The 22,111-nt window shown below is 51.4% G+C and overlaps 2 protein-coding genes across 6 annotated transcripts in view; both read right to left on the reverse strand.

Annotated features, from left to right (window-relative positions):
- Positions 1 to 705: 705 nt before the first annotated feature.
- On the reverse strand, positions 706 to 1,425 carry GP1BB (glycoprotein Ib platelet subunit beta; the record flags this gene model as incomplete). The annotated part of the gene is made up of 1 exon (XM_082007735.1): positions 706 to 1,425. The coding sequence occupies exon 1, from the start codon at positions 1,318 to 1,320 to the stop codon at positions 706 to 708; it is 615 nt and encodes a 204-aa protein (XP_081863861.1). The 5' UTR covers positions 1,321 to 1,425.
- Positions 1,426 to 7,456: 6,031 nt separating this feature from the next.
- Positions 7,457 to 22,111, reverse strand: part of SEPTIN5 (septin 5) — a gene marked incomplete at both ends in the record, with an annotated part of 44,146 nt that continues 29,491 nt past the window's right edge. For 2 of the 5 annotated variants that reach the window (XM_082007865.1, XM_082007866.1), the window contains 10 exons: positions 7,457 to 7,513; positions 7,851 to 7,953; positions 9,867 to 10,002; positions 11,384 to 11,480; positions 12,401 to 12,502; positions 12,856 to 12,973; positions 13,704 to 13,838; positions 14,011 to 14,134; positions 14,702 to 14,788; positions 15,327 to 15,423. In XM_082007865.1, the coding sequence (XP_081863991.1) occupies positions 7,457 to 7,513; positions 7,851 to 7,953; positions 9,867 to 10,002; positions 11,384 to 11,480; positions 12,401 to 12,502; positions 12,856 to 12,973; positions 13,704 to 13,838; positions 14,011 to 14,134; positions 14,702 to 14,788; positions 15,327 to 15,423 (1,056 nt within the window). Of the gene's footprint in view, positions 7,514 to 7,850; positions 7,954 to 9,866; positions 10,003 to 11,383; positions 11,481 to 12,400; positions 12,503 to 12,855; positions 12,974 to 13,703; positions 13,839 to 14,010; positions 14,135 to 14,701; positions 14,789 to 15,326; positions 15,463 to 20,347; positions 20,417 to 20,478; positions 20,569 to 22,111 lie in introns of those variants that run through there. The other 3 variants (XM_082007863.1, XM_082007862.1, XM_082007864.1) reach the window with 3 other exon arrangements.

Consider the following 22,111-nt stretch of genomic DNA (forward strand, 5'->3'; position numbering starts at 1 on the left):
GCTTCAGGGTGAATTTCTCAGCAACGTTCAGGGCCCCAGTCTGACTCGGTACATGTTGAAGTCAGTATTAAAACTCTAAGTAGATTAAAAGGAATGAAGATAGAGTAAATAGGTAAGCTTCTGAACATTCCCTCCCTCCCCCAGAAGAACATTGGAAAAGATGAATCAAGCAAGAAGAAACATCTTTTTCCTTTTACTGATGGGAAACTGAGGCAGGAGAAGACTAAGTCACTTGCCCAAGGCAATCTCTGGTAGCACCAAGGAAACTACCTCTCCATTGTCCTAGTCCAGTACCTTAACTGTCCCCTGTCCACCTCTGTTCTCACCTGACCCAATGCAACCAGAAGCATCGTGGAAAGCATGGCTGAAATACTTTAGCACAGGAGGGATCAAGCACTACAGCCCCTACGATCTTCTGAGCAGTTTGAGTCGGTTCTGGTTGCTGTAGTTTATGATCTCCTTTGTCTACCAAACCAGAACCACTCCCAGATCAGCAAAGCAATCAGGAACATGCTAAAAAGAGTTTAAAGCAGTAAAAAACCCCACAAGATTAGATCTCTGGAGATACAGCAAGTGTCTGATCCGTTCAAGTCCTGCTTCGGACTGCAGTCAGGATCAGATGCTGCACTGAATTGTCCCCTCTGGATACTGCAAACCACATGACCTTGGCACAGCACCACTCAAAGGGGAGGAGGGTCTTCAGTCTTAATCACTGTTGTAGGGGCTTCTTGAAGAAGATACCCAGGTGTCTACATGCTGGTGTAGATCTCGGGAGGTGCTCCGGGCTTCAGCGGTCATTCTCCGAAATTTCTGCAGGTAGACAATGATGAAGATAACCAAGATACCCTGGAGGAAAAGGAGGATGAAGAGACAGAGCTGAGAGAGGAGAGCCAGGCTGCAGTACCAATACTGGCATGTGGAGATGATCTCGTCTTCTGTCAGATAGGCAATGACCCGGTCCTGCAGGTGAGCTGGGGAGGTGCATCTCACATCCCTGTATAAGGTCCGGTTCTGCTGCCACTGGAGCCAGGAGCGCAAGTAGAGGATGTCACAGTTGCATTCCCAAGGGTTGCCCTGCAGGTAAACTACCTGGAGGCTCTTTAGGTTGTCAAAGAGCCCACTGGGAATAGAGGTGAGCTTATTGTAACCAAGGTGTATAATTTCAGCTGAAGGGCGGAAAGCAACTGGTAGTTTTGCTACAGTTAGGCCTTTTGACGTGCAGTCAATAATGTTGGTGGCACATTTGCATGGCACAGGGCATATGGGCATCACGACTGGGAGGAAGCCAACGAGGGACAAGAAGAGAATTCCACTGTTCATCTTCACCTGCAGACACACCCCTGGTAAGACTCAATGAGGTGGAGACCACGCAAGTAGACACTACGCACTCTAGGACACCACAGCCCAGGTCTTCTGTTGGTTTGTTCTCAGGATGAATTTCTGAAGTTGGGGGAATTTGATGTCCTTCACAGGAGATGTGAGAGCTCTGAAAAGAACAGAGTTAAGAGAGATGTGCAAATTCTTGGTCTGTCATTACAGGAGAGGGAATGTTCCTGGTCTTCCAACCCTGGATTTGAGGAGGGATATGAACAGATGGCTACTGGGAGGCTTAGCTGCAGCCATCAAATTCATTTTCACCTCTACACTCAAAAGCATACAAGAGCGGTTTGTATTTTCAGCATTACTGGAGGCACATTGCTAGAGTGGCCAAGAAAATTTATGTCGAGGAATCAAAAAATGTAATATGAAACTGCTCGTGCCTTAACATAGCTCTGAATTATGTCTGTAAGCAAAGCTTTGTTCAGGCAAACTGCAAGAGGAGATTCAGAAATAAATTTACTGTTACCACAATTGAAAAATAGCCTTTCCAGTTTTGGAAAGAAGTGATAAACAGTCCTTGGTCAGCAGAGAGGGTGCTGACCACTGAGGGTGGAGGTTGGTGGAGTTTTCCACACTAGACATTGCTCCAGCAGGTGAATAATCAGCAGGTGAATAAGCTCCTTCTGGAGCTGTGACCATGCTGGGAGACATGGGTCAATGAGCTGTCTTTGTATTGCAGTCTCATGCCACTGCTGAACACAGGAGCTGCTATAACTTCTTTAGGAGAGCAACTACACAACCTGCAACAAGGCAGTGCTTTTCTGTGCAATCCATCAACCAAATAAAAACTAAAAAAAAGAAAGTAGCTTTGCTGACTTACCACAGTAGTTCAATCCTTGCTTTCTTGCTGGCTTTACAGCACAAGAGGAAGGTCTTAAGGCAGTCCAGCCAGTGCAAGAGTGTTTGCAGCTGCATAGCTGAGCTCCCGGATAATCCCCTTGCAGCTGGCTGGCAAGATAAGGGTCAGGCTCATCCCAGGGATGCCTCCCACATGAGGCCTTCCTGCAAGTTTGCTGCATGTCACCGGAAGCTGAGGCTTCATTAAGCAAGTCTTCCAAGAAATGGGAGCTGACACTGCTCGCAAGAACATGTTTGCTGGGAGAGATGGTGACAGTACTGATAACTGTGATTCTGGGCCCACATGCTCAGTCCAACAGAAACATAACAAAGTCTCAACTGCAAAGTAGTAACTCAAAATGCATTTAAAACTGGAAGGTGATGTTACTGGTTTGTACGACACTCCCTGAGCACTGTCGTCTTGGTTTCCCATTTCATCAGGAAGACTGTATTTGGTCGAGTGGTGAGGCCTAGCGCTTTACAGTGTGCTGACCCTAAGGCTTCCCTTGAAGCAGCGACACAAATCTAACCCTAGTTACCAGTGGAAGATCAGCTGAAAGAAATGGACTTCCAGTGACCACACTGGTGTCAATAGTTGTGTCAAGGAGAAAGATCCTCCAGGCACTTGTATCCTCTCCTCTCATGATTGTTATGGGGCAAAATGTAACTCAGCATTTCACTGTCTACATCGAAATAAACTAGTTAGATTCACAGGAAGGACGACAGACTGGGAAAGATAGTGCCCCAAGGGATGGCTCTTTTGATAGCCAAGTGAGTCGGCAGCTCTCGATGAGTGCAGTTACCGAGAAAGACTGACCTCATTCTTTGTTCAGAAGTTGCGTTACACAAATACTTCAACAGGTAAGTCCAACGGTCAAAACTACATTTAGGTAGCATCTTATCTTCTCAAGACCATTGCATCTTCACAGACATTTTTGTGCCATCAGCCTGACTCTAGGCATTGGCTATGCTCCTTAGGATATGGCCACCAGAATTACATTACAAAACTGTTGCCCCATTGGGACCAACTCTCCATTACCTTGTCCTGTGCACATTGTACAGAGCAGAAATGATCAACGCCCTGAATGTGATGATGTTAAGAGAATTTAAGGTGTGAACAGCAGCAGAATTCGGCCCTAACCAGGGGAAAATCTCTGATGCTCTAAACAAAACAATTAAGCTTTAAATTTCTAGGAAGCTGGAGCAGATCATTCTAGTTGTTTCACTGTGGCAGGTGGGCAGAGTAGGAAAGAGTTCTTAGGCTAACAAATGAACCTAGTTTTTCCTGCAGGGCCTGCTTTCCACTTGGGAGCAGCTTCACTACTACAGGGTAAGTTTGTTCAGCAAACTTACATCTTTTCATGCATTTGGTGCTACGTTTAGTCAGAAGCAAGCATTCAGGCCAGGTGTGGCATGGAGCTGATCTAGTGCCAGACCCATCCTGGCTCTGCACTTAGCACAGACTCAGCAATGCTCCTCTGGCTACTTATAAAATGGGTTTCCTGGCACTGGATCCTGCCCAGCTGCCCATTGCTGATTTAGACACCACTCCTAGAGAAAGGTTAAAGATAGAAGAACTTCAAGATCATCTTGTCTAGCTTCTGACATAAATAGGCCAGAAATCCCATGCAGGAAGCCCTGCCTGGAGCCTGCTCTGACAGAATTAGATAAAAGGAGAAACAATATCAGTTTTGCTCTCTCCTGCCCATAATGTATCACCAATGCAGCTCAAAGGGACTGAAAATTAAACAGAAAGAGGTTGTTTTTTCAAATGTATTTATTTCACTGATCAATTCAGGTAGTAAACATTATTAATAATAATAACAATAATCATTTAATAAAATGGATATGTTTTAAAAGGTTTCATTTTCCTTTGTTCACAATGACAAAATGTTTAAACAGAAATTTACAAAAAAATATATATTATAATAACCCAACAGATGGAGAGGAAACAAAGAGCCTAGGAATGGAGCAGGGAGTAAGGAAGTTGCATGGCAGGAGCAAGCCAGCATTAAAGCACAGTGGGGTTTGTGAGGAGGCGCAGGGAACGCCATCGCAGAGCACAAAGAGTAGGACCCCCTCCTCTGGGGGGAGGCATGCGGGGAGGCAGCAAAGACTGCACAGGCAGGATCAGCACAGCAGCGGCACATAAGGAGTTCATGCCACAGCTCCCTCCCCAGTCAGGCACAAGGTCTGCCCCAGCTGCAGCCTGGGACAGCTCTGCAGAGTGGGACACCACCCCTGCAGCACTCACTCAGTAGGGCAAAACTTGGCAGAGGCACCGGAACGTGCCTGGGGGTGCAGGGGTCGCATATGAGGCTGTGGAGGGTTGCGTGAGGGGAGGTGTTAAATTACTTTCCTATCTACACTTCTCACTGCCAGAGCCAAACAGCCAAGCGACATTTGTTCAGGAGTCTCTTCTCCACTTACTGTGTAGCCCAATGCAGCAGTACAAAACACTCCTCCTTTAATAAACAGATGCCACCTTCCAGGATGGAGTCCGAATCCCTTCTGCCCCCCAAAGTCGGTCTCTAATCCCTTTCCTGCCCAGGCAGCCCCCAAACTCTGGTGCTCTGGGCAAGGAACGTCCTATACGGAGACGTGATTTTGGCAGTACCACTGCCCCTCTGTAGAAGCCATCCCTGGTGCCTCACTCCTGTGCATTTTTTTCTAAGCACAACTTGAAACATCTTTGCCAGCTGGTAGCCAAAGGCTTCAGCTCTCTGTAGAGGCCAGACTTGTGACTATCTACCTGATGTAGGAGCCATGTGCACTGAGCTGCTGGAGCCTTCCTTACCCAGAGGGACAGAGGCAGATTCACCCTCAGCAATCCTGCCTGCCTGTGACCAGAGTACCCCGTGCTCACGAGCACACAGCACTTCCGCACACAGCCCAGGATAAAAGCTGCCAGCTCCTCTGCCCGTGGTAAAGGTCTCCTTTACGTTCTAGGAATGAATCTGTTTGAAAGAGGAACAGCTCTGGCTGGACAAGGCCCATTTGCAACAGAACATCCTCCTCCCAGACAAGAAAAGGAAAGGAGAGGATAGGTACTGCAAGGTGTCTCCCATTATGCTAGCACAGATAAAGCTGGGAACTCCGCAGTCCTCCTGCTTCGGATAGCAGCAAACCAGCTCCAGAAAACCTGGAGGAAGCTCCTGTTTCAGGCTACCCCACCACTCCAGTAAGCACATTGCACAAAGAAAGGTTGTATTTCCTCCTTAAGAACCTTGGTCCTGCATGTTATTGAAGACAAGCTGAACCCTTCCCTTCTCCTAGGCTGGCACTGCCACTGTCATTTATGAGCCCAATACAGGGGAGAATGAAAGAAAAACAGCAGCTTGCACATTTCTGCCATGGGGAAGAGGAAATGTGCACCCTCACTTTGTCCTTCCACGCTGTGCCAGGGTCTCTCCCCTGCCCCTGCAGACCATGTTCTGGCTAAGCAGGGGCTCTGTACAGTGAATAACTGGAACCAGCCAACCTGCTCACCACCTGGAAAAGCCCTGATCAGGACTCTAAAGCTCCACGGAGGGAATCAGACAAATGCAGCGCCTAATAGAATTTAGGGCCTGGCTATTCCTGGCCAACATTGTGCTTCCTGCCCAGGGAGATCTACTGGCAAGAGCCAGAGATGGAGGAGCAGATACAAAGGGGAAAAGGGGACAGAGGAATTGGTCCGGAAGCCAGAAGAGCAGAAGGGCCCAGCCCATGGCAGTACTCCCTGGAGTCAGAGGGAAGAGCCAAGTATCTCACTCTCCAACAGCCCTGATTCCCTGCAAGTGTGGCACTGTTGCTGGTGAGGCCTGCCCCGTCAGGCACATCACACTCTGGGGCTCCGCTCTGGCTGGACTAAAGTTAAAAATACTGCAGGAAACAAGAATAGGACAGAAGCTGCTGCCCAAAGAGCGCTCTTATCTCTGCCCAGCAGACCCACCAGCCTTCCCAGCACTGAGACAGGAAGAGTTCTGGACCAGGGAGGGGGAGAAGGGCCAAGTCCCAGGGGAAAGGCAGGGAAGCAAGGGCCAAGTCTGCCAGGCTGTGCTCAGCCACATGCAGTGACACTCCTGCACCTGCCACAGTGACCCAACGGCCCCTTTCCCCAGGAGAAGCCCAGAGACAGCAATGTGCCTGTGGGACTGCAAAGCCTGGGTGTAAAGCACAGCTCTGCATTTGGGGTTCAATTTCAGCCCTGGGGTTTCTACCCCCTCCAAAGCAGTCCTGGCCGAGTACTCTGGCTGCCATCATGTCTTTCAGAGCAGACACTGGAGACACACTGCAGCTGGATGACCAGAGCTAAAACATGACATACCTTCACCCAGTTACGGCAGGGACCTGGGGTTCCTCTACCAACACCTCCAGCCTGCTGTGGGAGGAAACCATGGCTAGGAAGGTGCTCACTCCCATCATCTCCTCCTTGCAGGCAACAGTCAACAACTCATCCTCTCTGCCAGAAAGATATAGCTAGGAGCAGTAGAAGCCGTTTTCTTTTAACTGACCTCAAAAGACTCAGTCCCTTGCTGCTCAGTGCAAAGATCCTGGAGTTTCTTGATAGGAAAAACAACCAACTAAACAAAAGCCCCAGAAAAACCCGGGCAAGAAATCAGGCAACCATCAGGACCCCTGGGCAGGTCAGTGCACAGAGAAAGCCCCAGATCCAGCTCTCTGGGCCAGAGCTGGCCCCAGGCTGAGGAGCCTGAGCAATGCAGGTCAAACCCACAGGAGGGTATGGCTGCCTTCACAATGCTTGTGCTGGCCCCAGACAAGGGGAATGGGGAGCGGGGCACAGCACCTCAGCTGGGAGTAAACATTTACATGCATTGACACAGATAGTCTTCAAGTTCGTACACCAGAGAAACCAGGACTTTAAATACCAGAGCATTACCGAACAAGAGATTAGTACATGGGAAAGGAAGATCTTTTTCTTTTCTTTTTTTCTTTTTTAGGATGCCTTAGAGACTTCCCAGGCTATTTTCTTTAAAAAAAAAAAAAAAAGAGAAAAAAGAAAAGAAAGAATAATTATTTTAAAAGAAAACACATCAGTAAACTGTTACGTGAACAGCCTCCTCCACAATCCAGCTGACCGCAAAGCCAGCATTGCTGCTAATAAATTAGAGGGTGCGGGTGCAGCTCTTGCCCATGAGTCTCTATACAATGGGAAACCTTTTCTAAACGTCCACAGCTCTTGACAGGCCTCAGATGGTCACTGGGGGATTCCCTCTGCCCTCCAAGTACCTGCCTCTCACTGATCCTGCATCTGCTGCTGCATCTTCTGCAGCATCTCTTGCATCCGCCGTAACTGCATGAGACAGAGAAGAGAGAGTCAAAAGGGGATCTGTTGTGGCCAGGAGCTGTGATCTGCACTGGAGGCAGTCCCTTGGAGCTGACAAAGGCACCCCTCAGAGACTATTAACTCCTGCCTGAGCACAGAGGCATCTCTGTCTGGGGTGGAATGGAGCCACGTTTACCTGACAGAGGAAGTCACTGCTTTCAGACCGTATCCTCCACACCAGGAGCCCATGGTGGTGGGAAGCAGGGGTGGGAAACCCCAGGACAGCCTCTATGGGGCAATCCTGGAGAAACTCCTCAGATTCCAGCTCCCACACAAAGGAGGCCCAGGCAGAAATGAGTCTCACCTCCTCATCCTTCATTTTGATCAGCTTCTCTGTCTCAGTGTCCGGTGTTGGGAGAGGCAGGATAGGAATTGGGCTTTCTATCCTGTTGTCCTGAGTCAGCTTGCTAGAAAGATGGAGAGAGGGAAGAAACGCAGTCAGTCGTGGTTCAGGTTGGCTGGCTTTGGTGTCACCACATGACAGCGGTCACTCATGATGGCAGACCTGCCAGCAATGTGGCAGCATCCACCCAGCCAGCTGGAGGGGCTGTGGGGTAATCTAGCCCAGAGATGTGGGATGCACTCTGATGCAGAATGATACCAAAGTCAATAAAAGTTTTCAACGTAGAAGCTCGAGGGGACTTAACAGAGAAAATCCAAACCAGGCTTACACTGAGAGCAAACGCAGAAAGGGCTGATGTTTTCTGCCCACCTTTTGTAACTGAATTTGCAAGCTTAACTTTTACAGCCGATTTTTCTGGTCTCCTTTGGCTCATCTGTTCATGTGCGTATGCATCAACACAAAATACCAGCATCCCTAAGGCACCATATGCTCACCATGGTCCTTTTTTTTTCCCCCAGGAAAATAAAGCCAGGGGAGCAGTTTAATCACTGCAAGTCTGATAACAAAGCCCACCCTCATATTCAGGAGGTGGGAGACATGAGACACAACAGGAACGGCTCAGCAGCATTGCAATGAGGGCAGGGGGTGCACATGAGTGCAGGCAGGGTTCAGAGGAAGGAGGTGACTTTCTTTCAAAAGTCAGAGGAGCTCTCAGTAGGTGAGGATGGGGTGGTAGTGGCCAAAGACACCTGGGCTGAAACTGGGAATTCAAGATGCCACTTGCAGGCGTTCTCCACTCGGAGTCACCATTGGCTCAACTACTGAGCCAATTTGAGCCCTGAAACTTGGGATCTCCTCCCAAAACGTCTCTCTAGAGAAGGACCCTTATCCCACTACTAGAAATAGCCACGCTCTGGTTTTACGAGACTTGTTCGCTGGCAAGGAACTAGCCATGGTGTGAGAAACAGTACCAAACTTAAGCTTTTCTTAAGCTGAGCGATTGCCTTTTCATCATGCTCTTCTTTTAATATATACATAGCCTACCTAAATAGCAGCTGTGACACTTCTCACAGATCTCTAGCATTTAACACAGTTATTTTGGGACTCTCTATTCTCACTGTTGAAAAAGACAGGCTCGTCTGCCATGTAAAAGTACTGAGATACACTGTGTGTGAACAGAATGTGCCAACCTGCACGTTCGCACACATGCAGGACTGTTCCTTAGTGAAGTGCAGCCATTTCTGCTCTGCAACGTGGCAGCACAGAGCTACACAGCCAATTCAGGCAGGAACTGAAGGGGATGGTTTACAACAGATGAGCCAAGACCTACTTAAACCTAAAATTTGTCACCAGTATTTCAGTCATGGAAGGGAGAAGGAAAAAAAAGAGGTGGCTTTCAAATGAAAAGCCTGTGAGTGTTCTCTATTTTCTGATCATTGTGACTAAAAGGACAGAGGATCAAACACAACAGGAGGACAATGAAGAGAAATCTCTGGAGCTGTGTTAAGAGTCTTGCTAATTGCCTGGGCTCTGTTGTCTGAGAAACAGCAGCATCCCAAGGGTTCTGCTGTCATTTGGACAGAACTGCAGACTGCAGAATGGCTTCCTCTTTGGCAATGCACACAGCTACCACCCACCAGAGAGATGGTTTATCCCCCGTTTCATTAGGCTGGATGTATTTCACACAGCGCTAAGAGCAGCTCTTCAAAAGAGTTCTAGGCCTATTTCCCAAGATCTGCGTGGAGAATCGTCAGACAGGAACATGGATTCTCAGAAGTATTCCCACCATGGGTTCAGGCTGTGGGAGACACACTTGGATTTGCTATTTTACTTCCCAGTGCCATTCCCCGGGCTGCAGCCCAGCATGTCCCCAGCAGACTCACAGCCTCCCGACCAACAAGTCATTATGAGAGCAACCCCAGCTCTGCAGAGAATGAGACACCCCTGCCACCTCTGGTTTAAGCGGTGGGAACCCACCTGGTCATTTGCTGGATGCACTGAGCTCGGTAGTTCTCATAGTGGACATCGCAAGTGACATCCTTCAGGTCGTGCATGTGTGTCCGGATCAGCATGTTCCGCAGCTTCACAAAGTCACAGTGTGCCTGGTTTTCCACTGCAAAAGCAACAACAGGAGAATGCTTGGATGTCACACCTCACCAGCCCTCTCCAGGGAGCCCCTTCTCACCTCCCAGCACCCAGGCTGGACTAACACTCCTCCGAGGGCCCCTTCCCCATCCTTCCCCCAACTCTTCCCTGCCAGTGCCTGGGGCTCTCCTCCTGGCCCTTGCACAGGTCTGGATGGTGCTCTGTGCTTCTCAAAACTGAGGCCAGGCTGCTGAGGTCACTGTGTTCCCAGGACTTTTTCTGGGTAAGAGGATTAAATAAGCATGTACAGCAGAGCCCTGAAAGAGGATGCTGCTCCCAGATACATGGGATGTCATTGTTATAACCACAGTGAGAGCTGGAGGCAAACTGCTTGTCTCCTCAGAATTTAGGACTGATCGAAAGGCTGCTGTAGGCAGGATGGTTTCCTCCAAGGACTTGAATCAGCCCCTGATGGGCAAAGCCATGTGCAGGCAATGGTCTGGAGAGCTGAAAGACCTGCTGCTACCATGGGGAGCCAGGCCCCTGGCAACACTGTGGGACTCTGCAGGGAAGTGTTGTGCTCCATAGCTGTATGCCTGCCGTGGTGATCTCCATTTACCTCTCTGCAGGGCTGGGGGAAGCCAGCTGTGTCAGGCTCAGGGTTTCACAAAGTTGATCCCACTGCCAAATGCCAGAACCTTGACAGGCACAGCCGCCTCCGGAGCCATCAAGAGAGCAGAGCCAGCAGCTGGGCAGCCCAAGCAGCTGGCACCAGCCCACGAGTGCACACACAGGCTTTGGGGATCTAAAGCTGAAAGACCTTAGAGCAACGTGCCAGCACGGGGGAGTCAGAAACAAAAGCCGTTATGGGGTTATTCTGCCTATAGATTTTATGAAATTTCTCCCTTTAGAGAGGAAGAAAGTTAGCAAGAAACACATTGCGCATCAGCACAGCCTCTAGCTCAGCAAATCCAGCGCATACAGGAGCAGTAGGAGAAAAGGAGAGTTTATAATGCAGGAGGGTTTATAATGCAGTTTGGTTGAGGGCAATGGCTTCTCCCCAGAAACTAAACTGGCAATGCCCAGCCTCTCCTCTTAATAAGCCATATCCTAGTGCATTAAAGCCCAGACATTCTTCCATTCACACTGGATCCTCTCTTCTTCACTCTGTCATGGCTTCAGAGGCAGGATGACTGCTACACACCCAGCAACAGACATCCTGAGCAGGACCCAGTGCCTCTGTGTCTACCCTACCTTGTCCCTGCCATATGCCAAAGGTGGCACAGTCAGTCACAGCTGTGCAGAGGTGAGCTCCCCCCGCTGTACCTGTTGCACATACCCACCCTGTCCTTCCCCCAGTCCCTGCCTACACCCCACTCACAGTGCCAGCTCCCAGGCACCACTCTTACCTTCCACAATGCCCCAAGGATAGAGCCGTCCACGGACTCGCTGGCCTTTCGCCTCCACCACAGTGTTACTGCCGATGACAGCAAAGGGAGCGCTCTCCTGGAATGAGAGGCATTGCTGAGCCCAGCTCAGCCCAGGGCTGCCCATGGAATGTCTCTTCCAAGGGCCAAGCTTAGGTGGAGATGAACATGAGGAGAAAAGTGCTGGTAGGAAAGGCACAGGGACATCCACACGTGCCACAGCACAGGACACCACAACCCAGTTGCAGAGAAAAGCCTAAAGCATGGGGATCTGCAGATAGCCTGATTCCCAGGCTGAACTTCTCAGCTGTCTTGAGGGAAGCTGTGTCTCTGCAGGTGCCTGCATCCCTTCTTTGAGGGGAAACTCTACAAGAAAGCCAGAGCAGAGAGTCTTGGACACCAAGCGAGTGGGACAATGTAGGCCAAGAGCTTGTCCGGGCAGAGGGGTACAGGCTGTGCTCCTCTCTGCTCAGAAAGGAATCAAAGCCCATTGCCCCTCTCTGACAGGAGAAACAAGGCCATACTGCATGCACATGCAGGGGTGGCTCAGCCCAGGAGAGGGTCCAGCCTGGGTTGCTGGGGTTTGCAGGCAGGCCTGTATGATCATGTTGTCTTCCTCCATGCAACTAATGTGTCACAGTGGTGTCTCATCACCCACAAATTGCTCCTCCTTGCTGATGGTGTCACTCAGAAATAGGTGCTTACAAATGCCATACAACCCAGCCTCCGTCTTAAACATACAGGCTGAGGTAGACCAAGGAAAGAATGCCTGGTGGGAGAGCAGAAGTGTCAAATCTTCATGCCACACTTGACTTCATGGCACCAGCAAGGACATCAGTACCTTCTCCAGGCCATTTACCATATCAGCCAATGTAGGCTGTCTTCTGGATATCAGCAGCACCGGCCTTTGGCATATAGAAGGCAGCTCTGGCTCCATCTGGAGCAACCAACACACCCATGAGTCTGACTTCCCAGTCCCCAGCTAAGCAGGTTCCTTACCTTCAGCTCTCTGTCTTGCTGCTTGAATTCCTCATCTTCATCAGAGTCACACTCAGGAAACTGGTACACTTTAATGCCAAATTTGTCAATCTCTTCACGGATCTGTGTCCATACAAGACAAAAACAAATGTAAGTAACACTGAACAATCCAGAAATGCTGGGTTTATTCCCTGTTTGTGCTACCATGGGTTTGCTATAGCCTGACAGATGGCAAAAGGAATTGATGCTTCCTCTAGATCTAGCCTCTCTGCAGACACCACTTTGCTTCTCACAGCAGAGCACTGCCGCAATTAGATTTGCAGTGTTGTGTGTGTGTTTCTATATATATATACACATGCACACACATGGACTGTTTTTTTATACATATGTATATATCGGGTATACTGGTCCCTTCGCTCCCCAACACACCCCTGCCACCAGATCAGGTATACTCCTGTAGAGAGAGAGCATCTCACCCTCTCTTTTAGCTTCCGGATCTCAGAGGGGATCAGGCAGTCGGCCTTGGCAATCAGGGGCACAATGTTGACCTTCTCATGCAGAGCCTTCATGAACTCAACATCCACAGGCCTCAGCCTGCAGCAGGGATGAGGAGGGACATGGTTAGCAAGGACACACTGGCAGCTCCCCCCTCCAGCCTCTCCCACTCACACAGTACGAAGGGAAAAGGACAGCAGTAGGACAGGCTCAGCTAGGGCTGTATTTTCAGGAAAGCTGTCTCAGATTTTAGCTACTGAATATCTCATACAGGCACAAGCTGGGTATTCGCGCCCTTGAATTTATGAAATTTCTCCCTTTAGAGAGGAAGAAAGTTAGCAAGAAACACATTGCGCATCAGCACAGCCTGATTTGTGCTGATATATACTGCCCAGGCCACAGCCGGGGCCTCCCTCCAGCTGCCCTGCACTGCAGGCAGCCAACACAGGCCCTCCAGCTGCACCAGGCTGGGCTGGCACACGAGCCAGCAAGGGGCAGGGACGGACGGCAGCTTAAAACTCCTTTTCCTACCCATTAGTCAGGCTTCGCTAGATAGGAAGATACAAGTCTGTATGGCATTATTTCTCTTGATTTACAAAACAGGTTGTAAGGCCTGAGGGAGAGCCGCTCTGCCTCATCACAGGCAGTCTGTCACGCCAGCGAGGGGGAAGGGGGTGGTGTGATGCTCAGCCGAGGCAGAGCGTCCGGACGGCTCTTCTCCTCTGCCAACAGCCCTGCCAATGTACAAGGCGCTACAGGGCAATCCTGGGGCACAAGGATCTCCCCTCTGGACTGAGTCATACCCCGGCCCTGGGGTGGGGGCTCTCACCCGTGCCCGAAGGGCGAGATGAAGTAGAGGCAGCAATGCACTCGGTTGTCCTGGATGTTCTTCCGGTTCAGGCCACTCTCATCACGGAAATACTGTTCAAACTGCTGGTCGATGTAGTCAGTGATGGGCTTCCAGCTGGAAAGGGCAATTCAATCAAAACGAAATCATGTGTTTAACAGGACAGTGTTTCCTAGGGACTATGAGGCAGCATCATCCCCTTCCCGCTGCCAGACCCCCTTCCTGTGAAGCCCCTACAGCAAAAAGACATGGCCAAGGACTAGGAAGAAGGCAGCGATGGCCTGCTCACCATTCAGTGTTGTTAACAGCATCTCCAAAGCCTGGTGTGTCCACTATGGTCAGCTTCAGCTTGACACCCTTCTCCTCAATGTCCACCGTGTGCTTGACGATTTCCACTGTTTGGTTGATTCTCTCTTTGAACAGGAACACGTGAATTAAAGCCAGGCAGTAACACTGGGCATCCCCGCTCACACCCAGGACAAGCCGGCTCCCTCCTTATCACTAAGCACAGGGAGCAACATGGGTTTCAAAAAACTCTGATCATTCTCTAAGAAGTCTCAAGGGAGGGGTAGCATGGGAGGCCAGCAGCAGGCAGACAGACTCTAAAGAAGATACACAAACCTCTGAAGTGTTTGTAGCCCAGCTGCTCTGAACATTTTGACTGCTCATTTGGGAAAGGAAATCCCTACCACACTCCAGCACCCAAGAACAAAAGACAAATCCAAACATCTCAACCCAAAGGGCTAGTGCTGCTCTGTAGCCTCGTTTTCCCTTCATAAGACAGAAAAGCCCCACAGCCAAACCTTCTTGCTCAAATATTAGTGCCTCTGCAGCCAGCAAAGGAGAGCAGAGCAACAAACAGGGCTGGAATCCAGCCAAGCCTGTAGCTGCTGCTGAAGCAAGGAACGAAAGTACTGGTCCTTCGGACAGTCTAGATCTGTAGGCACAAGACCCATTTGCCCCCTTTGTCCCCAACTTACCCTCTGCATTGAGGAGCTTTCTGTCTTTGTAGAGGTCTGTCAGGAACAGGCTATTCACCAGCGTGGATTTACCCAGACCCGACTCTCCTAATTGACAGATCGCAAAGGGGAGGAGGGAAAAGCAAGCAACATGACCCACTAATTGACTTATAAATGAAACTCTGAACAAGGCTTTGAATCCTGAGCCAGCGGAAGTGAGAGATGAGCTGTCAGAAGTTGTTAATGGGCATTACATTTTTCCAGCAGTGGGAAGACTCTTGCTGCAAGATTTATCAATCCCTGCACAAATACCATCTCCCTGCTCCTCCATCCTCCCTCCCCTACCTTTCCCTTGGTCCCTGCCTGGCCCTGCCTTCACCACCCAGACCAGCCAGTCTGCTGGAGGTGAAGATACACTTGGTGCTCGCTTGAAAGGGCTGAGTGGTCAGGGATGGTCCGTTCCTCCTCAGGGAACTGGCTAACTGCAGCACAGTCTGGGGAGCAAAGCAAGGTCTGAGACCAGGACCAGAACAGAGCAAGGGGAGGATCCAGGCGCTAAGGGAGCACCTAAGGGAAGTGAGGAGAGCTGGTCCCCTCCAGGCACCCCCCATGCGGCCCAGCCACCTCCATCCACAGGCAGTCTCACCTGCAACCATCAGGGTGAAGTCGAAACCCTTCTTCACGGATTTCCGGTGGACCTGGTTCGGCAGAGTGGCAAAGCCCACGTACTGCTTCTCATGGTCCTGCAGGGCAGAGGCGGACGGGAGCAGGTCAGGGTGTGCCACCCCTCCTGCTCGAGCCTCACACAACGACAGGGAGTTGGACTCAAAAAGCCCCTAAGGCAAATCCAAGGGCTAGAGGAGACATTGGTCCCTGTCCTGGCAGTGGTGTAGGGCAGGGCACGCACATCCTCTAGGCTCTGGGACTTCTGCCCTTCCCACAGGTGGGCACAGAGGGCCACCCCCTCCCAGCCATAGCCCTGCTCAGCTGCTCTCACCAGCCAGCACAGCAATTCATAGCAGCCTCCCAGCATGGAGAGCAGAAGGGAAAAGGCACATCTCACCGTTCCCATCAGGGAGCACATCTGGGGCTGCTACTGACACACAACCTTCCTAACTCTTTGCTTCTCCTGCAGTTGCAGGCTCCCTTCACAGCAGGGTCACCAAATGTCACTTCTCCCCAGGTCTTTCAGAGCCATTTCTGCATCTTTCCTTCCAGAGATGCGTGCTGTACGTGATGGATAGCTCTCTGTAATTAGCACCCCAGGGCTTGTGGTGTCCTGAGCCGTGTCTAGAGCAAGGCACAGAGGCTTGGCTTCTGTTTGACCTGAGACAGGATTATTTCTTGCTGTGTCACTCCTGGCTGAGTAAGAGGAAATCCTGAATAATCTCTAATGTTACTTCTGAAGAGACGGAAGTTCAAGGAGCACGGGAAGCAAGAAGATGCGAAAGTATTGAGAACACAGGTGAGATGCTTTTGGTGAGGGCATTACATATGGTATTATTTGAGCATTGCCTACTGATTAACCACCTCCCAGATGCAGCCCGCTGTCACCAAGCGCTTTCTTGCCTTGTAAAAGCCACAAAAGCCACAGCCACCCCACAAGCATAGCAGACACTCTGTACAAGGCACACTAAGTGCATGCAAGGAGCGACATGATCAATGCTGTGTTTCACAAGCACATGGCATCCATCCCACAGCCAGGAACAAACATGCAGCCTGTGTTGTGTCCCAGGGGCACACACCCTGCTCGTGCAGGGCACGTCCTGAAAGGCAAACATGGCTCGTCTACGGGATACACAGAGCTGCTCCAGCTACTGCCCTCAGGCTGGGATCAGCAGATGCTCCGGTGCTGAAAGCTCGGGCAGCTGCAGGTAACTATGGGCCACTCAGCCCAGCCACTCCATCCCACCAGCCTCCACTTGAGCACCTCTGGGCCTTCACAGCCCACACCCCCACGGCAGTGTGTTCCCCTCCCCAGGCCCCATAGCAGAGGGAGCATGGGCACGGACCCTGGCAAACATCTCCCTTCTCACATACTTTCCAAGCTAGACCCAAGGAGAAGGAGCCGTTCACAAATGCCTGAGCTAGAGACATCATAGACTCTGCTTTTCAACATCACTTAAAATAAACAGACCCCTGGGATTCACATCACGGGCAAATCCACAGAGCCAGGAGTTTCTCAAAACCAGCCCCAGCTCCCACCCAGCCATGGATGCCTTCAAGTATATGGCTGTCCTCACCCAGCAGCTCTCTGACACTCGTTCTCCAGGCACAGCAAGGAAGACTTCTGTTCCTGAGTTTAACTATCTCCATTCCTGGGGCACACACTCAAAGAAACATAAGTTACAATCCAGCGTGTTGAGCTTAGGGCAATACTGACTCAGTCTCGACCCACTATTTCCATACTGCAAGTGGGCAATGCGGCTCCCGAGCAGCGCTCTATAGCCCCTGGCTGCATGCCCACACGTGTGAGCATCCTTGGGCATCCTCAGCCAGGCAGACTGCAAAGTCCTGCTGGGGACATACAGCAGGGAGGACACAGAGTCTCCTCCTCCCAAATTTATGGCTGCTCTGGAGCTGCCCACTCAGACGTGACAGACATGGCTGATGGCCATCATGGCCCAAGGACTCTGTTCTTAGCACGGTCAGTGCCTTCTAGAAATTTAGGTTTGGTTTGCAGCTTAGACTTGGTCACTTTAGCCCTGACATGACAGAGTGACCTTGGGCTCTGGTTTCCCTCACCTCAACCCCTTGCTAACATTGCTGAAGCAATGCTGTTTCACCACCCCACAGTCCAGAAAAGCAGGATGGGACAGAGCAAATTAAATTAGAGAGAAGTGGGGAGAATTAGAGAGTTCCCAAAACACTCCACTGGCAGCTCTAACGGCTGAACTAAAATGCAGTGGCATCCCAAAGCAGCAGTGCAGTGAGCAGTGGCGAGACCCCAAGCTGAAAAGTGATGGCAGCTCTGACGAGCTACACACAGCAAAGCCATGCCTGCCCGGGGGACACTGCGAACTGCCACCCAGAAGTCTCAGTAAAGGGTAAATACAAGGTGCACAAAGCAGGGTGAGAAATGTGATAATAGCAAGATCAAGAAAACAAGAGAGGCAGGGCCGGTTCCAGTCTGTGTCCCTCAGTGCCAGGGCTGCCCCCCGGCTGCCTTGCTTCCTGGTGAAACAGAGTCATGAACACAACCAAAGTGCACACGTAACAGCCTGTGCCTCACAGAGCAAGGACCAGCATTGCTCAGCGAGCAGCACAGATATACAACATCCTTCCCCTTGCACTTCTCACACAGACAAGTTTTGGGTCAGAGCAGAGAGCGAGCTGCCCCCATCTTCACCCGACTTTGGAAAGACAACGAGCACCTGCTCTCTCCAGTGACTTGACATATGAAATAGTACTAGTAACGTGCTAACAAAACTGTAGCTGAGGCTCAGGGTGCATTTCTCTTATTTTCTTTGCTTTTTAACCTAGATGACTAAGGGCTGACGATGGAGACACTGGGGACCTGAGCTCTGCTGCAACTCTGCTTGCTTCAGCCACATGTAACTGGCTGAATCTGATCTCTTGTTTCTCTTCAGCCCAACCAAGAAAGCATGGATTTACTGTACCTCTGGTTGTGTCCCCATAGCTTGGTGGAATCACATCTGAAATGAGCAAATCCCAGCTGGTGCAGGACACTGCCCTTTACCCGTGACTCATGCGGTCATTTCCCGCAGTAAGGAAGGTCAGTGCTGAGCGCAATACCAAGAGAAGAGCTTCCCTCACAGAGGGAGGCAGCCAGAGCCTCAAGGGGAAAAGCTCTGTCCCCAGCCATGCCTCCCTCTGACCAGCCATGGACGCACTTGCAGAGCCCTGCCGGGAGCTGGTAGCCAGCCTGTCTGCCCAGGGTGAAGGCAAAAGATACAGGGGGAATTGTGGGGAGGGATCCCCTCCTTCTAACAGCCTTCTCTCAGGAACAGCATGGTCCCTGCACCATGGCCAGTCTCGACCCACAGTTCCTCTTGGCTTTGAGACACCCAATGTGTGCCCCCATCCCAGCCACATTTGGGCACCGGGACAGGCACGTGCCACTGTCTCTGCTAGTGTGCCAACACTAGTGTGTCAACATCACACTTAAGGAGCTCAAGTAGCCTCCTGAGCCTGGTGTCTGCCTTGCTCAAAGCTCTACACCACTCACCATCTTTGTTAGGACCAGCATGGATGCTATCTGCAGAGAAACTACACATGGGATGGAGTGCCAAAGAAGGTCTAGAGGGCTGCAAGGGCTATCGAAGAAGGCTGGTGGCTTTCTGGGTTGTGAAAAGCTAAAATCCATTAATTAGATGAGAGACTTGGACTGAGGGAGTTCCCGGAGGCATGACAGCACCCTCCGCATGCTCCTGACCCTCATGAGCCAGCTCTCACCAAAGTGACACAGGCCAGGACAGCCGGTCGCTGAACCACACTTCCCTCGCCAGCCCCAGCTGTTGGGAAAGGGCCCCAGCCATCCGAGCTAGCGGCACTCTGGCACGACAAGACCCTCTCTCCACCGCCTCCTCCACGTGCTTCCTTTGCTTCCACTGGTGTCCCACTCCCACACGCCTGGGAATATGCCCCACACACCGCAGGACAGGCCACCGCGAGATATGGCCAGCCTCTGGGGCCCCATTACAAAGCAAAGCACCCCAGGCCAAGTAAAACATGTCTGTACTCTCTCTCGGCACATGCTCGCTGGTTCACCGGACATCACAGCAACACCCCATGTCCCCACATCCTCCACCACCCAGACGAGGGGGCCAAGGCTCCCTCCCGGTACCGAGGTGTCCGTGGGGTTGTCTGTACCTCCAAGACAGGTTACACAGCACAGCCTCCATCACTCCTGCCATTGCCGATTCCCTCCTCTCCTCCCTGGTGGACGTGCTGTTTAAAGCAATCCAGATCTCATGTGACTTCATTCAGCCTGGGGATAAATGGGGCCTTGCTGGGTATATTCAAAAGAGCTAAAATTAAATACTGTAGGACCACAGAAGATGTGAAGAACAGCCTCTACCCCAGGTCTGGAGCAAACCCCAGAAATGATGGAGTGTGTGCTGGGATCCTGGTGTCCCTGCCTCCGCTTCTTCAGGGGGGCTCTCGTGGTGTTACAGCCTCCAGCACTAGCTGTCCAGCTCCCTCCCGGGCAAGCACTTCCTCCAGCCATTCCCCTCTGGCCAGGCACGGCCGCCACATCCGCATCTGCACGAATCAGCACAGCCCAGTCCCAGAGAAGAGGCAGACCCTTTGCTTCCTTTCATTGCCGGAAAGCTGCATAGAATCATAACACAAACAGCCCTTGGACAATCTCCCATGCACATCTGTTGCCTTGGTCCTGGGGCTGAGCATGGGAGTATCAGCAAAACCCCTCGCCCACCAGCATCTGCTGCAGCAGAAAGAAAACCAGCTAGCAAAGCACAGCGTTAACACAACACAAACCAGACTGCATTTGGGCACACACAGAGCGCTAACTCCTGCCCTGAGCCACCCCCAGATGCACGCACGCCATTCAGAGAGGGAATCGCTGCATCAAATAACCACACAATAATATGTAGAGCATCTCCCAGCTGCCCATCGCGCCCCTCCACCCTGCTCCCGCAGGGGCTGCTCCCCTCGTTTCTGTCCCTGCCATCTCCCTCTTACCAGTGTCTTTCCGCTCCTCTGCTCCTCAGACGTCTCATCTTGTGCTGCACACGTCTGCTCGGGCACCATCCTCCCCCCTCCCGTCCCTGCAGCTCCCTGGCTCACACAGTGCTATAAATACATCCCCGTACCTTCAGCTTGGCCGGGTGGCTTCGCTGTGCCTGCGTCCGGGGAGAAAGCAGTCGCTCCACTAACCGCTCCTGAATAATGATTGAATCCATAACCGCGGCCGGCAGGAGGGACAGCCACTGCGGGCCAGGAAAAAAAAACCCAACCCATGTGTTCCCTCCCAGCCTTCGCTAAATCCATGCAGCAGCCCCCCCGCCTACGCACGCACACACACGCAGGGCTGGCTCGGCTCGGCTCGGCTCGCCTCGGCGCGGCGGCCTGGCGAGGCGAGGCGGTGAGGCGAGGCCAGGCGAGTGGGCTCCCAGGGCAGCTGCCTGGGATTTCCTGCCTCCGCCTGTGCTGCGGGAGGAGCCTGCCAGCAAGGACGGGACAAAAGCCACCGCGGCTGCAGGCCAGAGGCAATGTCTCTCGCTCTGCCAGTGTCCCGCGGAGAGGCTGTGCACGTACCGGATGCTGTCCCAGCCATGAGGCTGACTCCTTTTGTCAGATGGGCTTACTCAGCTGGAGGATTTCTTAAGATATCCTGACTGATGCAGCCGAGACAAAGGTTTGCTGCAAGAAAACCTGCTCTTGATGAAAACGTGCTGCTTCTGGTTGTGTGTACGAAAGATTATAGGGTCCAGAAAGCTCCCAAAAAACTAGTCCAAACTTAACCCCCAGATTCTAGTTCTGGTTGACATGGATCTGCCTCCACGTGGTGCAGGTCCATCTGTTGTCTAGTCCAGGCTATATTGCAGCCTCATCTCTAAATCCACTTGTAATAGCAGCTAATGTATTCTGAGCCTTACAGCAACCATTTAAGCTTTGAAGACATTTCAAAATAAAGAAGTACCTGTGTATTTGTTAAGCACAAGTACCCAGCCCAGCAACGGCCTAGCATGCACAGTAAAATCACTCAAAACTCAAATTTGGGTTCTGAACCTACATATAAGACCTGCTTTCCAGCTTTTCTATGCAGCCATAGAAACCAGAAAGGAATTTATTTGAAACAGACAAAAGCTGATAATCTCATATAACCACATGATTCCAGAAACTTGCGGGGGGGGGGGGTGGGGGGTGTGTGTGTGTTAATATCACAGCACCTATAATCATCATTAAGTCACACGAGATGGCAACACTGGTGTTGCTGGAGGAACCTGCCACTTGCCACACGGGTTCTGAGCAGCTTTCTGCTCGCGAACGGGGAAGGACACAGGCTGCTGCCACGCTCCGGCCTCGCCCCCAGCCAGAGCTCCTGCTGCTTCTCCGGGAACTGCAGGTCTCTGGCAGCAGCTCCAGATCAGCAGGGCCTGTACTGGTCACCCTTGTGCCACAGGCCAGGGTCTCCACGACGCACCTCAAGCATGGCTGACACCAGGTTCTGCTGTAAGGTGCCAAGTTACTGCAAGATCTTCAGTGGCCTGAAGTCTGGGGGATGCTGTAAGAGTGGAAAAGTCTTCAAAACCCAGCTTTTACACATACCACATGCTGGAAAAAAGGAAAGAAGGAAAAAACCCCAGTGTTTTACCTATGCTGCCAACCTGCATGCTGAGGGAAGGTGACCTCAGAAGTTGCAGGCACAAGGTCCTAAAGACTGAGAAAGATAAAGAGAGAACTGGGAAACCTTCCCAGAGAAGGAAAACTCCCACCGTACAG

This window comes from Phaethon aethereus (genome assembly GCF_964289735.1).
Source record: "Phaethon aethereus genome assembly, chromosome: 17".
NCBI lineage: Eukaryota > Metazoa > Chordata > Aves > Phaethontiformes > Phaethontidae > Phaethon > Phaethon aethereus.